General features: G+C 35.3%; 1 protein-coding gene across 7 annotated transcripts in view; it reads left to right on the forward strand.

Annotated features, from left to right (window-relative positions):
* The window catches only part of LOC138700161 (galectin-4-like), an 85,954-nt gene that overhangs the window by 13,961 nt on the left and 56,775 nt on the right, over positions 1 to 15,218 (forward strand). For 5 of the 7 annotated variants that reach the window (XM_069826570.1, XM_069826571.1, XM_069826572.1 and 2 more), the window contains exons 2-4: positions 5,465 to 5,517; positions 12,139 to 12,227; positions 13,231 to 13,438. In XM_069826570.1, the coding sequence (XP_069682671.1) occupies positions 5,491 to 5,517; positions 12,139 to 12,227; positions 13,231 to 13,438 (324 nt within the window). In that variant the 5' untranslated portion in view covers positions 5,465 to 5,490. Of the gene's footprint in view, positions 1 to 957; positions 1,047 to 5,464; positions 5,518 to 12,138; positions 12,228 to 13,230; positions 13,439 to 15,218 lie in introns of those variants that run through there. The other 2 variants (XM_069826573.1, XM_069826574.1) reach the window with 2 other exon arrangements.

A 15,218-nucleotide genomic window follows, 5' to 3' on the forward strand; every position in this document is an offset into this window, starting at 1 on the left:
AGAGACCATGCAATGGCCTTATTCCAAGAGTTTGAAAAAAAGACCAATGAGTGGAAATTTAATACTTAATGTAGGGGATCAATCTGAAGATGACGACAATTTTGAAACAGGTGACACCCAAAGCACCGTTGATTTGAACATTTCCCCTCTCCTCGTCCATTCTCTGAATTCCTAACTATTCACCACTCTTCTGCCAGTACAAGCGACGCCCCTTCATGTAGGTCTCCTACCGGTGCTGATAATTATAATGCACAACAAGGGTACAGAAAACGAGTGCAGTCAAATGATTTTATAGGCAAAGAGCTTTTGCGAATAGAGAGGGAGAAACATAATATGAGAAAAGAAAAAATAACATCTGGACTCTGGACAAAAATGATGTACAGTAGACATTGCTTTTTTTATGTCTCTGTTATCGCATGTGAAGAAACTGTCTCCGGTTGACAAGATGATGTTCAGAATAAATGAGTAGCTTAATATCAAAGACGGACATCTGTCGTCTCCATAGTTTTGTTTGTAATATTTGACACAATTTATTTTATAAATGTAGTATTAGAGTTTGCATATGGCTTCACTATAACTGGAAAGAGCATGAAAAATTGTATAAAAAAACCACAGCTACCTGAATTTTGATCGAGGTCAGATGTCCGTCTTTGATATTAAGCTACTCAAATGTTCAGCAAGTGCTTATGGAGAAAGCACATTGTCGTTGTTACTGCAATAACTTGCATGTGACATATTTATCGATTTTCAGATTTTTGCTGTATTAAATAACTTAAATAGTGATACAGCAAATAATGAACTCTCCTATATGTAATTATATTTCTTTCTTTCGAAAATGTAAGAATTCACAATGTCCTATGTATCACTGCCTTAGCATGAATAAATGTGTTTTTTCTTCCTACTGAAAAATTTTGTATTTTGCACATAGGAGTTATTGCAGGAACAATGACGATATGGCGTTCAAAGTGCAGAAAGAACCATTTCTGTGCCACTCTCACCTCAGCTGACTTCAGAAATACCATGGCCATCTCTGGCATCATTGCAAGGTATAAGATTGAAAGGAAATAAATCATACCAAAACTTTACAACTGTTACTGTAAATGAGATAAATAAAGACTCTCAGTAGCAATAATTAGTTCATTTTCTGTTAATTTGTTGGACAGTTTCTTTTCTTATTTTTTTTAATCTTGCAGTTCTTAATTGATTATTATATTATGTTCATTTTTAAAGCCATTATTATTATTATTATTATTATTATTATCATTATCATTATCATTATTATTATAGTTATTATTATTATTATTATTATTATTATTATTATTATTATTATTATTATTATTATTATTATTAATTTTGTTTTCAGAACAAAAAGTGTTTATATTGACGTCACAACTTCTGTACAGTATTTTGAAAGAATGTGTGTTTCTTATTGTGAGTGACAATGAAAGATTTTTGTTAATAATAAGTAATAAATTTTGATAATATTGCATTATTATATACTGTATAATTATTAATTACCTGAGAGTCACTACCAACCTCTCTTCAGCATTGATTGGTTGTTATGTATGTTAGTGTACACTTTTTGGATTTTAGGTTCTATTAGCATCAAGGTGTAATTGAACATTGACTGAGATATTCTTAAATATTCGTAAAATCTATCTGGAAATGCCTTAAGCTGCTGGTATAATATATAGAATTCACCAAGTTTAATGCGTTCCATATTGATTGGATACACGCTGTATTTTCTTCTTCTGTTGGAAAGTAACCACCATTTCATTGCACTACTCGTAGATAAATCACTATCACTCTCAGAATCTGTGAACATTTTTAAGTACTAATAGGTACGACTAATAAATTAATTAGTATTTATCATGTTGTGTTTATGGAGAATTTCACACCTGTTACTCATTGTCTGCGTAATGGCGAGAATTGTGGCAAGTTGAATTGCTTCACTATGTTCTCCTGAAGCGAGATGAATGTCGAAGTGTGCTACTTGGAGAGATGGGATGAACAACTCCAACATGTTTTTACCCTAAGGAACAGCACTGAGCTAGAGAGGAAATGGTGCCTACACTATTGTGCAATGAGTTGACTTCTGTTATAGGTACATTGTCTTTTAAACTCTTTTGTTTTATTTGGTATTGGGGCCATTTTCTTGTCCAGTAAAACCTTTTTAAAGATTTATAGTCTTTCATTATATTGGTAGAAAATGTTGGTCAATATGACGGACATCAATGATATTGTCGAGGATCAGTGACAGGTTAGGTTTTGTTTGTTCAGGTTTTTGGTATCCCTTTCATATATTTTTTTTTTGGTAGGCATACCAAAAACCTGAACAAACACTGATTCTCTATGGTATCCATCATATTAGCCAATGTTTCCTACCAAATTACCTATTCTTGCATTTAAGCAAACATTAAGGAGTAATTCTCCAGAAAATTACATTACCTTACAGTTTGACAAACTAATAGTTAACAAAAAGCTTTTAAGAGAGTTGCAAGTCTTATTATTGTTTGTTGGATATCATATTGAAGTGACTTTATAAAGTACCAGTAATAGAGTGGGCTTACAAGGAAAAGTTTGCTCTAGGCCTAAGCTTACTATGTACATTAAAGCACAATATATTTGGAAGTTGTGGGGACAGCCATTATAGAATCACTGATAAGAATATAAATTAGTTGGCTACTATTAAAGTGTGAAATGCATATCTATTCTTGATATTCAATTTACAAATACAGAAATTTTATTCACTAGGCCTATAAACAAAATAAATACACACGTTTTGACTTCGTCAAAAATTTCTTTTAATATTACAACTACAGTGAGAGCATTTATTGTGATCCGGAGGAGATATGTGGTGCCAGTCCCTGTCGAGTTATGACTTGGTTACCACAGTGCATATGTCTATATCCTTGGCTCTGATTCAATACATACAATAAGAGTTGTAGAAATTTTACTTACCTAGCTCATAATTGTTGCACAAAATGTCCCCATTTGTGCTGCAACACATTGTTCATATCTTTTTATGAAATTGTTATTTACTTTCACAAGTTATTCACCTCTGACCGACTTTGTAGCACCTCTTATGTAGTCTTTAAGTTCATTTATGGTGTATGGGTTTTAGAGAAAAAAAATAATAATTTTGGGCCGATGCACAGTGGTCCAAAATCCATATTTAGGAGGAAAAAATAGGGAAATCACGTGTCAAAAAATTAAATAAAACCCTTAAATTATTTTTCCTGTATAACTGAGTAACCCTCAATTGATGATCTTAATCAGTGGAGGTGTCTGCAGAGCAAGATAAGAGGACTGTAACATTACCACATTTTGACCACCCAGCATTCTTACTCACTTGTCATTAAGTGCCTGCAAGTCTGTCATTTTCTTTGTGCTGTAACTCTGTGGTTACTTAATATAGTTCAGAAGAACTACCAATATGCCTACATCTATTCATGCTTTTTCATACATTCCAGAAGAAGCTCTGGCATTGATAGTGAACCTCAAACTAACTAAACACCAATAGTGTGTCTGAGAAAAGGGGATAGAAGTAGAAATTTTGAAATATGCCATGCTCATAACAAAATTTTAGAAGTGATAAACAGTGTTACCCCAAAGAAGAATCAATTACCGTTACAGAAGAAATTGCAGAAATAGGATTACAAAATTTGTTTGGTATAGCAGTTGAACATAGACCTATAATGTATTTTATAAAATAAAGTCATACCTAGTACAATAAAGAAAGACAATAACTATTCATTTCAAATAATTCATAAATGGGGGTTTGACTAGATCCAGTCATTCCCTTTATAAGCAAGCATTTTTCGAAGACTTGAATGCGATGGATTCTGATATGTTACTAACATCGTGCCTTCATTGAGATTGGTAACCAAAACAGATTCCATTGAAAAGATACTCTGGCAAAATCCAAGAACATCCTTCTCTAGATATTGTCGCCCAGTAAGATTACAATTTGTAAAACAAATCTGCGGAAATATTAAGAAATGAAAAGAAATTGTTAATTATATCGAAACCTCAATTTCTACATAAATTAAAACCTATTAGATACTCAAGTTGTTAATTTTGTCTAAGTACACCCTCCTATAAGGGACAGTTTCTCTTACTCAAATGTAATCAGAGTTTGTATACAACTACTGTATAAAGTTTCATGAAAATCTGTTAGATAGGAGAAAAGTTATTAATGTTTTCTAAATCCACCCCTATCAGGGGTAGTTTCATTTATGCAACGTAATTAGAGTTAGTATGCAAAACAAATATATTATCTGCAACTACCATATAGAGTTTCATGAGAATCTCTTAAGTATAAGAAAACTTGTTAATTTTGTCTAAATACACGCCTTATAATAGGTAGTTTCCCTTATATAAACGTAATCAGAGTTTGTAAACAAAACAAATATACTACCTGTAACTACTGTATAAAATATCATGAATATCTCTTAGGAGAAAAGTTATTTAGTCTAATTGCATTCCCCTACAAGAAGTAGTTCCCCTTATACAAACGTAATCAGAGTTTGTATACATAACAAATATACTACATGTAACTACTGTACAAAGTTTCATAAAAATCTGTTAGTTAGGTGAAAAGTTATTAGTTTGTTCCACTAAATTTATGTTTTGGACCACTATGCAATGGGACAAAATCAGTCTGGGAGATGTACTTATTTCAAAGACTGTCCACGAAACTTGGGGACGATTGGTCACCTTAGACTACATACATAAAGCTGGCATAACCATTTTAGTTTTTATGATAATGCCAACTCAAAAGTAGTCTCTCTCTAATAACATAGCTACTTCTCTGAATAGAAGAAAGTGTGACTGTAGAATTGTTGAAGATTTCAATACTATTTTTTTCCTCTACAAGATAGAAAAGTACCTTTAAATGTAAACTCAGGATATGGATAATGTTAAGGTAGTATCACTCAAAGTAGGATACTGCGTTAGAACAAAAGGAATATCTCTCTTTTTCTAATGTGTATTATTTTAAATATTGGCTAAACAAGCATGTCAAAAATGACAGGGATAAGGGCAGGAGGGAAACAGTTCATTACCAGTCCAGCAATTTAAGATCTGAAACATCACAGCTACTTGGTAGAAGTGGAAAGAAGTTTGGTATATGAAACAGATGCAGCAAACAACACCTTCACTGCCTTAATAGGACAGCATTGTACAATTTAGTTTTGCTGTAATTTGTTTTGAATCCTTAACTTTCATTCAAAACATAATCATAAAAATCGGCGATCCAAAAAATGTGTCCTCCCCTTGTTAGAAAATCTGGTTTTAATGTTGGGATTTTATAAAAAGAAGAAATCAAAAGATATGACAGTAGATATTTTATTAGTCAAACCCTTACTTGATGTAATTAATTATTTAATTACTACTTTACCTACTCAGTATTTGTAGTTAGTAAATGTATATCATTTAATGCTATTGATTTTTTTTCTTTCAGTAATAGCTAGTTTTTTCTGCCATAGAATGGCTTCGCTTCCTGTTTATAATCCAGTAAGTAATTATCATTTAATGAATGTAATAGTATATTATGAAACAAGTTCAATTTTTAGGGAACAAGCAAATGAGTTTCCTAATTTTGACAAATGCAATAAATGTATGTGTTTCATACGTTATTTTTTTGTACGACAGTATTATAGAACAATTTAATAAAGAAATAACATCAGATCTGTAATGATGTGTAGTTTGATATCATGATCTATGAAGAAGGAAGTTGCTATGACAACAATGATTTATTAAATATTCATTTAATTCACTGTTCTGCAAAAGGGCAGATCTTTCACTGCAAACCCAGCTTTCTCCAGTCTTTCCTATTTTCTGCCTTTCTCTTTGGCCCTTATATGATCCATATATCTTAATGTCGCCTATCATCTGATATCTACTTCTGCCCCAAACTCTTCTCCCGTTCATCATGTCTTCCAATGCATCCTTCAGTTGGCAGTTTCTTCTCAGCCAGGGACCCTTTTCCTCTTCCTGATCAGTTTCAGTATCATTCTTTCTTCACCCCACTCTTTCCAACATAGCTTCATTTCTTATTGTATGTCCACTTGATACACTCCATTCTTCTCCATATACACATTTCAAATGTTTCTAGTCGTTTCTCTTCACTTCGTCATAATGTCCATGTTTCTGCCCCATACAATGCCACACTCCACACAAAGCACTTCACTAGTCTTCCTTAATTCTTTTTCCAGACATCTGCAGAAGATGCTTTATTTTCTATTAAAAGCTTCCTTGGCCATTGCTATATCCCTTTTGACTTCCTGGCAGCAGCTCATGTTACTGCATATAGTACACCCCAAGTATTTGAAGCTGTCCACTTGCTCTATTACCTCATTTAGAATTCGCAAGTTTACCTTCATTTTTCTTCCTGTGACCATGGTATTCGTCTTATGTGCATTTATCTTCATCCCATACTGCTCACAGCTGTCATTTAGCTCCAGTAGCATATCCCTTAGTATCATCTCCTCTTCTGCTAATGCCATATCATCAGAAAATTGTATGCATTTTATTCTTCTTTCTCCCATTATCATTTCCCATGTTCTGAAAACAGTTCTTCACTAAATTATCCAAGTAGATGTTGAACAGTATAGATGATAAAGGGCACCCTTGACATACTCCTCTCCCTATTTCACTTCCTTCTGACATTTCTTCTCCTATCCTGACTTTGACTCATTTCATATAAAGAACAACCTTCTCTCTTTCCAGTCCACACCTCTTTTCTTTAGGATCCCCATCAGTTTATTCCAGTCCACTCTGTCAAAAGCCTTTTCTAACTCCACAAATACTACATACACTTCTTTATTCTTCTTTAGGTATCTTTTCCCGATTGTTCATAGCACTCCAGTTGCATCTCTCGCACCTTTCCCCTTCCTGAAGCCAAACTGCTTTTCTTCCAACTGTCCTTCCTTTTTAGAATATGATCATCGATTCAGTATCTGCAAGAGAATCTTCACCGGGTGCGATATCAGGCTGATAGTTCTTAACTCATTACATTTCTTGGCATTATTTTTCTTCAGTGTTGGAAGCAACATTGTCTCCGTAAAATCTTCAGGCCTTTCGCCTTTTTTTTTTTTTTCATATACAGGGTGTTTCAGGAGGAATAGTAAATATTTTAGGAGATGGTAATATAGACGAATTCGAATAAAAATTCCATATAAAATGTGTTCAATTTTTATTGAGTACAGAGATAGAGCTGTTAGAAAATTCCATATAACATGTGTCAAATTTTTATTGGGTACAGAGATACAACTGTTAGAATGTAATCCAAGAAGGTGTTAAGCAAAGGTAATGATTACATTCAAAGTTGATTTTCATAAATTCCACCACCGACTTCAGTGCACTTTCGACTTCTCTTGATTGCAACATTATGTGTAGCTCTTCTGAGATCGTCTTTTATGAGGGCAGCATTATTCATAATCCAGATGATTAAATCGGCTCTTATATTTACTTTTGTCTTTGTAGACTTCGCCTTTCAACCATCCCACAGGCAAAAATCTAAAGGGGTAAGGCCTGGGGATCTTGGTGGCCAAGAAACGTGACCATATCTGCCGATCCATCTTCCGAGGAATGTTAGGTTTAGATGATGTGTCATCTGACGACTAGAATGTGCAGGGGCTCCGTCATGCTGGAAGAACATACCCATCCTTGTAGCCAAAGGAACATTGTTTTGAAGAAAGTCTGGATAACTGGGCCCTGTAAGACAATGCAGTAACATAACAAACCCAACCAACTTATTGTCTCTCATACCACACCACACATTTACAGAGAAGGGTTCTTGAAATGTGTCTCCACAATGGCATGTGGGTTTTCTTTGGACCACTGATGTGAGTTACGGGTGTTATTGATACCGTCACAAGTGAAAGTGGCTTCATCATAGAAGAGTAAGAATGGGATTACTCGGCGATTTACAAGTAGCCAATGACAAAATTCCAATCATCTACCTTCATCTCCTGCTCAAAGGTGTTGGATCTGCTGTAAATGATAAGGATAGAGCCCATGCATACATAATGTTTGCCATACTCTTGTATGTGGAACACCAATATATGCAGAAATCTGCGTGTGGTTGTTGCAGGACTATGTTCTACCAACTGAATAATGTCTTCTACTTCGTCCACATTCTATTCATTTACACGTCCAGATGAAATATGACTGCTGGACACTGCACCAGTCTCACACAGTTTAGTGAAAACACAAGTAAATGCTCTTGAATCTGGAACTCTGCAGTTAGGAAATTGTCTGCCATATTCTCTGCAAGCAGCAACAGCATTTCCAATACAAAACCCATACACAAATACCATATCGGCATACTCAGCATTTGTAAATACATGTGGCATGCTTAAATGATACAGTAGAATTGGCCAACAAATCACAATCACAGTTGAAAAATTAAATTATGTAAACTGAAGCACAACTTCATAACTTGACCTTCAGAACAAAAATGACAATCGATAAATAAGCCCATAGCAACTGGAGTAGCAACACACGAAACGAAATGCATTGAACGTAATCATTTGCCTTTGCTTAACACCTTCTTGGGTTACATTCTAACAATTGTATCTCTGTATCCAATAAAAATTGAACACATTTTATATGGAATTTTTTATTCAAATTTGTCTATACTACCACCTCCTAAAATATTTACTATTCGTCCTCAAACACCCTGTATTTCGTTGCATAATGATAGAATTTCCTTCTTGTCTTCACCCAAGCATTTCACTAATTCAATGGGGATTCCATCAACTCATGTTGCTTTTCCATTCTTCATTTCCTTAAGCGCTAGTTAAACTTCTTCCCTTAAAATAGAAAACTCTTTTTCGTCTTTTAATACCGCGACTTCGTCTTCTATAGCTGAGTCATCTGGATGATTCTTTGTCTCATATAACTCTTCTACACGTTTCGTCCATCTGTTTAGTATTACTTGTTTGTCTATTATTTCATTTCCGATGTCGTCCTCTATCAACCACATGAATATCCTGTTTTTATTCGTGAAGTCCAAACATTTTACTTCACAGTACTTTATATGATATAATGTACCATGAATACATTATATGATATAATGTTCCATGAAGTAAAATGTTTGGATATTATATGAGGATGAGTCAAAAAGTAACTTAATATATCACACACACACATACACACACGCACGCACAGATATATACACCAGGTGTTTCAGCCTTTTTTCTTGAAAACTATGTGATACTGGTGGTTCATAAAAAAATTTGATAATCAAAACTTATGTAAAGAATCTTTTGGTGGTAGTACCACTTCCCATGGCCAACTTCGAAATTTCAAATGAGAACATGAGTCATTGAAGGTACCATTGGAAACTACTTTTAAAAAGAAACAACTTTTACTGAAACTTTTTTCTTTTATTGTTTACTCACAAAGTAACAAAGATGGTATCTTCTGAGAATTGCTGTTTGTTGTTTATGTACATACACCCTTCATAGTAAGTGTTCAAAATCTACGCCACCTTGTGCTAAACAATGTTCTGATCACCTCCTAACATCCCTGATTGCACTTCAGCACAGCTCAGAGACCCACAGGCTTATCTAATTCTTTGTTTCATGTCTTCTCTAGTTGTTGGTCGCACAAGAAGACTTGCCTGTGACTCAGAATTGCACCATAATACAGTGTTTAGAATTCTGAAAGACAACAAATTTCATTCATACCATATTCATCTCCATCAGGAACTTTGGGGGTCATGACTTCCAGACTCCCGTTGATTTCTGCTACTCGTTTCTAAATACGGACTGTGATTTTGAACTCAGAATTCTGTGGACTAATGAGGCAACTTTCAAAAGTAATGATCAGGTGAATCTTTACAATGCCCATTACTGGTCTCCGGTTGATTCACACTGGCTACATGAAGTGGATTACCAGCATGTGTGGAGCCTCAACACATAGTGTGGCCTCCTCAGACACCATGATAGGACCATATTTTTTTGAGGACAACTTGAATGGTAGAATGCACGCTTCCTCTGAAACATTATGCACCAGTTGCTTCGTGATGTCCCCTTGTGCTTCAGTTAATGATGTGGCATTAGCAGGATGGCTGTATGGCTCACTTTTTAAGTAGGGCTCGACGAACAAGTTATTAACCAGTTATTTCCCCTATGGTGGATGGACGAGGAGGACCAGTAGCTTGGCCAGCCTGATCTCCTGACTTTGCTCCATATGACTTCTTCTTGTGGGAGAGAATTAAAGACATGTTCTATCAGGTGCGTCCAACAGCTAGAGAAGACATGAAACAAAGAATTAAAGAAGCCTGTGGGTCTCTCATGTGTGCTAAAGTGCAGTCACGGATGTTAGGAGGTGATCAGAACATTGTTTAGCACAGGATGGCGTACATTTTGAACACTTGCTATGAAGATTGAATGTAAATAAACAACATACAGCATTTCTCAGAAGATACCATTTTTGTTGCTTTATGAGTAAACAATAAAAGAAAAAAAAGTTTCAGTAAAAGTTATTTCTTTTTAAAAGTAGTTTCCAATGGTACCTTCAATGACCCATATTCTCATTTGAAATTTCGTAGTTGGCCACAGGTCAACCACTTTGGGTTTGTTACGGGAAATAGTACTTCCACCAATCTATTCTTTACATAGATTTTGGATATCAACATTTTTTTATGAACAACCAGTATCAAATAGTTTTCGAGAAAAAAGACTGATATGGATGATCTGAAACACTCGATATATATATATATATATATATATATATATATATATATATATATATATATATATAAATAACATCTGTGTAATAGGAGCACTTGCATTGAACGTAGTGATATATATATATATATATATAGTGGCAACCGTGCTGGAAAGTTCTCGCTGCCTTGGGAGTCGAGCTCGAGTCCGGCAGAAAGGAGGGCACGCGGGAAGGCAGGCAGTGGAGAGGAGAGGGAAAATAACGAGACGCTGGGCCGCGGCAGAGAGGGGGAAGAAAAGCAACTGCGACTGAGCGGAGAAAGCCGGAGAAGTCTCCAGAAGCGCAATCCTCTCGACATCCGTAGTAGCTACGTGAAGTACTATATTCAAGAATGTGTGACTTAATAAATAAAAGCGAGCAGCCTTCGCGTCTGTCAAGTCAGTTTAGTTTGGACAGCCAGTTCAGTTTGTGAATCAGCAGCATCCAGGCGGAAGCAACGCGTCCGGAAGTCTTAGATTCTACGTGCCGTGAACTTGAGTAACTGTGGCAGCGTCCAGGCGGAAGCAACGCGTCCGGGAGTCTTGGGTTCGCAGTGCAGTGAACTTTAGCTGAAAGTCTTGGGTTCGAAGTGCACCATGAACTTGAGTGAGCGAGCTAGAAGAACTAGCCAAGGCAAACGAACTGAGAACTGACAGTTTTGTTGTACATAGTGCTTTGTGAACATTAGTTGAGATTAGGAGTACATTGTTCTTCTCAATAATCCGCGTGAGTTGTCATTGTCGTCTGTGAAGTGCAGTAACGAATATTGTGTTGCTGTGTTGAGTGGAATACCCATTGTTGATGCGTGTGTTATTAAAGTTTAGAAGTAAAAACCACATTGTTGTTTGAATTCAAAGTTACAAAATATATATATATATATATATATATATATATATAACATCTGTATAACAGGAGCACTTGCATTGAACATAGTGGGGACTATATTGAAAAGTGATGAAGTGTTTTAGTGTTATTGTACGTATTCAGTTAATAAAACTATTATTAAGGTTACTTTTTTACTCTCCCTCGTAGCATGGCAGTTTGTTTCATAATAACTTTATGGCACAAGTTATTCCTTCATAATAGAAGTCATGACATTTTAGTTAGTGTGGTAGTATTTTACAGCTCTGGTATGATAATCTGACATATTATGCACGATTTTCACTAACGATAAAGACACTTTATAATGCTGGAGTACAAAAAAAGCAGTTTATTATTAACATCGAATGACATTAAATTTGTTATCAATATTGAAATATACTTGGCTTATTTAAGCTGGAAATGCATACAGAAATTATAATTTTCAATTGATAATGATGATATTATTATTATTATTATTATTATTATTATTATTATTATTATTATTATCTGAATTTAAACAAGTTCGTTATTTCATGTACAATAACTTGTTTTTAGATTGCCCCTTATATTGGGGTCATTGATGGTGGCTTCCATCCTGGAAAAATGGTGCGAGTTCAAGGAACAATCTTGCCATCTGCAAATAGGTATTTATTACTGCTAGTTGTTACTAATACGTTGTTTAAACTTATTATTGTTTTTTTTTACATTATCCTTAGGTTATTCCAGGAAATAGAATGTTCTTATTGTTGATTTGTTAGAAACATTTCGAGAATATAAGTGATGTAGGGTTGTCATGTGTAAAAGTGACCAGGCTATGCAAAGTTCAACAGAGAAACATACACAGTGTTGACCTTATGACCTGCAATAATCGTGATCCTCAGTGAAAGTGTTACCATGTTTGTCATTTGTTTTAAGTTTGGTGAGTTAAAACGCAAGGGCAAGGATCGTGTGTAATAGAGTTATTGTATGTAAAAGAACTCTGACCTTGAATGAGAGAACTCTAGGAAAAATTTACTACAGCTTACTGTCACAGTCAAAATTTTAATCTGCTATACATAGTTTTCAACGATTTTTGCTCTTTAGAAAGAAAAGGAGCTTTTTGAAAGCTGAAGATTTCACCCTTTTAACGAAATAAATATTGCCATGCAGTAATTCTTGCATCTGCACAAGAGAGACTGCAATATAACAACTGAGCGTCTAACATGTCACAGGGAGAATATATTGAGTTCGATGATGATCATGTTGAATAAAGGACATTTTATTTCAAGGTTTTGAGAGTAAAACAAATGTCAGGTTATCTTCGGTTTCATCTCCCCATATATCCTTTTGCTATCACTGATTTTATTGATGCAAATAACTAATTAATTGATGCAGCCTCGTTAAATCACCAAGTAAAATATATATACAGGGTGTTTGAAAAATATACCGACAAATTAATTGTGATAGTAGCCTCACAAACAGTTTATCTTAATTACATTTCCCATTTACTGTGCCCTCACGCAGGAAAATTCAGAAAAGAAGATTTTTTTCTAAATTGTTGAAACATCCTTTTCACTTCATCACTATCATTAATTCCTTCATACTGAAGTTATATGGAATATTATTTTAGGAGTGCGTCTTCACATAGAACATTGTTAATTGTTTTAGGTTTGCTATAAATCTTCAGTGTGGACCAAACACATCACCTAGAGATGATATCGCATTACATGTTTCCCCTCGGTTCAATGAAAACCATGTCACAAGGAACTCATTACAGAATATGAGTTGGGGTCCAGAGGAGAATCATGGTCATATGCCAATACAGCGAGGACAGAGCTTTGAAATCATCATTCTTTGTGACCCAACCCATTATAAGGTAAGAATTATTTCTTTAGAAATTTATTTATTTATTTAACCTGGTAGGGATAAGGCCATCAGGCCTTCTCTTCCCCTCTACCAGGGGATTACAACTACAATATTAAGAATACAATTACAATTATAATTAATATTAAATTTACAAATACAATAAAAATCAACGTACTAAAAGATTAACTGATTAATAAAAGCTAGACAGTTTATTGTAAAAGTTAAGAAGAGAGAAGCATTTCTTTTATTGATTAAGTAAAAATTAAACCTACTCTACGCAGTAAGAAAATACTTAATAAGCTTGCTTTTGAACGTTACTAAATTCCGACAGTCTCTGATGTCACTGGGTAGGGTATTCCACAAGTGCGAGAGTGAGATTGTGTATGATGATGAATACAATGATGTCTTATGTGTTGATATGGCTAGTATGCTGCTATTTTGCGTGCGTGTGAAGAGATTGTGATATGATGACAGGTAACTGAAACGGGAGGCAAGGTAGGTAGGTGTAGAAGTGTGAAGGACTTGGAAAAGGAGAACAAGAGAATGAAAATTTCTACGTTCGTTAAGCCGTAGCCAGTTTAGAGTTTGGAAGGATGGGGTAACGTGGTCAGCACGACAGACATCGCAGACGAAGCGAACACAAGAATTATGAACACGTAATTTTTGCGACTGGTTGACATTGAGGTCAGTCAGTAGAAAATCACAATAATCGAAGTGGGGCATTACTAGTGTTTCCACTAGTATTTTCTTGAGTGATAGTGGAAGGAATTTTCGAATGCTGTTTAAGGAATGTAGTATGGAAAGCACTTTTTTGGTAGTATGGGTTACTTGGTTATTCCAGTTTAAATGCTTATCAAAGTAAACTCCAAGGTTTTTAACACAGGAAGCAAAAGGGATTATTGTGTAATTTAACTTGACTGGAAGAGCAGGAGTAATATTCCATAATAGACGTTGATGTCCCACTAGGATTGCTTGTGATTTTCTTGGATTGAGAGTCAAACCAAACTTTCTGGCCCATGCAGATATAGATTCAAGGTCCTCGTTAAGATTTTGTATTGCGTCATTGAGTGAGTCAGTGGTTGTATGGTTATAGATTTGTAAATCGTCTGCGTAGAGGTGATGCTTACAGTGCTGTAGAGTCGAGAGGATGTCATTTACCTGAATAGTGAATAGTAGTGGTGGTAGAACAGATCCCTGTGGGATTCCAGAATCAACGATATGCCATGAGGAAGTTCGACTTTTTATCACATTTATTACGGACTGGAAGGTCCGGGGTTCGATCCCAGGTGGTGACAGGATTTTTTTCTCGTTGCCAAACTTTCAGAATGGCCCCGAGGTTCACTCAGCCTCCTATAAAATAGAGTACCGGGTCTTTCCCGGGGGGTAAAAGGCAGTCAGAGCGTGGTGCCGACCACACCACCTCATTCTAGTGCCAAGGTCATGGAAAGCATGGGGCTCTACCTCCATGCCCCCCAAGTGCCTTCATGGCATGTTACGGGGATACCTTTACCTTTTTTTTTATGAGTCTGAAATATAGAATACTACAAAAGTTAAAGTTAAAGTAGGAAAATTCGTTAAAAATATTAATTTGAAATGTTAATTGAAGCACAGGGAGAAAGGAACTGCCCCATTATGGGTATGGCCACACGAGCTACATTTGTAGGAAGTTTTCTGCGACAAATGTAGCTGGAATTATAGATTGCATTGAATTAAATGGAAGCGGTCACACGGAGCAGTAAATGTAGCAAGTTTGGCACATCCCAAGGTCGTGTCGCAACTCAAATGGGTCT

The sequence above is a fragment of the Periplaneta americana genome, chromosome 5 (assembly GCF_040183065.1).
Source record: "Periplaneta americana isolate PAMFEO1 chromosome 5, P.americana_PAMFEO1_priV1, whole genome shotgun sequence".
Lineage (NCBI taxonomy): Eukaryota > Metazoa > Arthropoda > Insecta > Blattodea > Blattidae > Periplaneta > Periplaneta americana.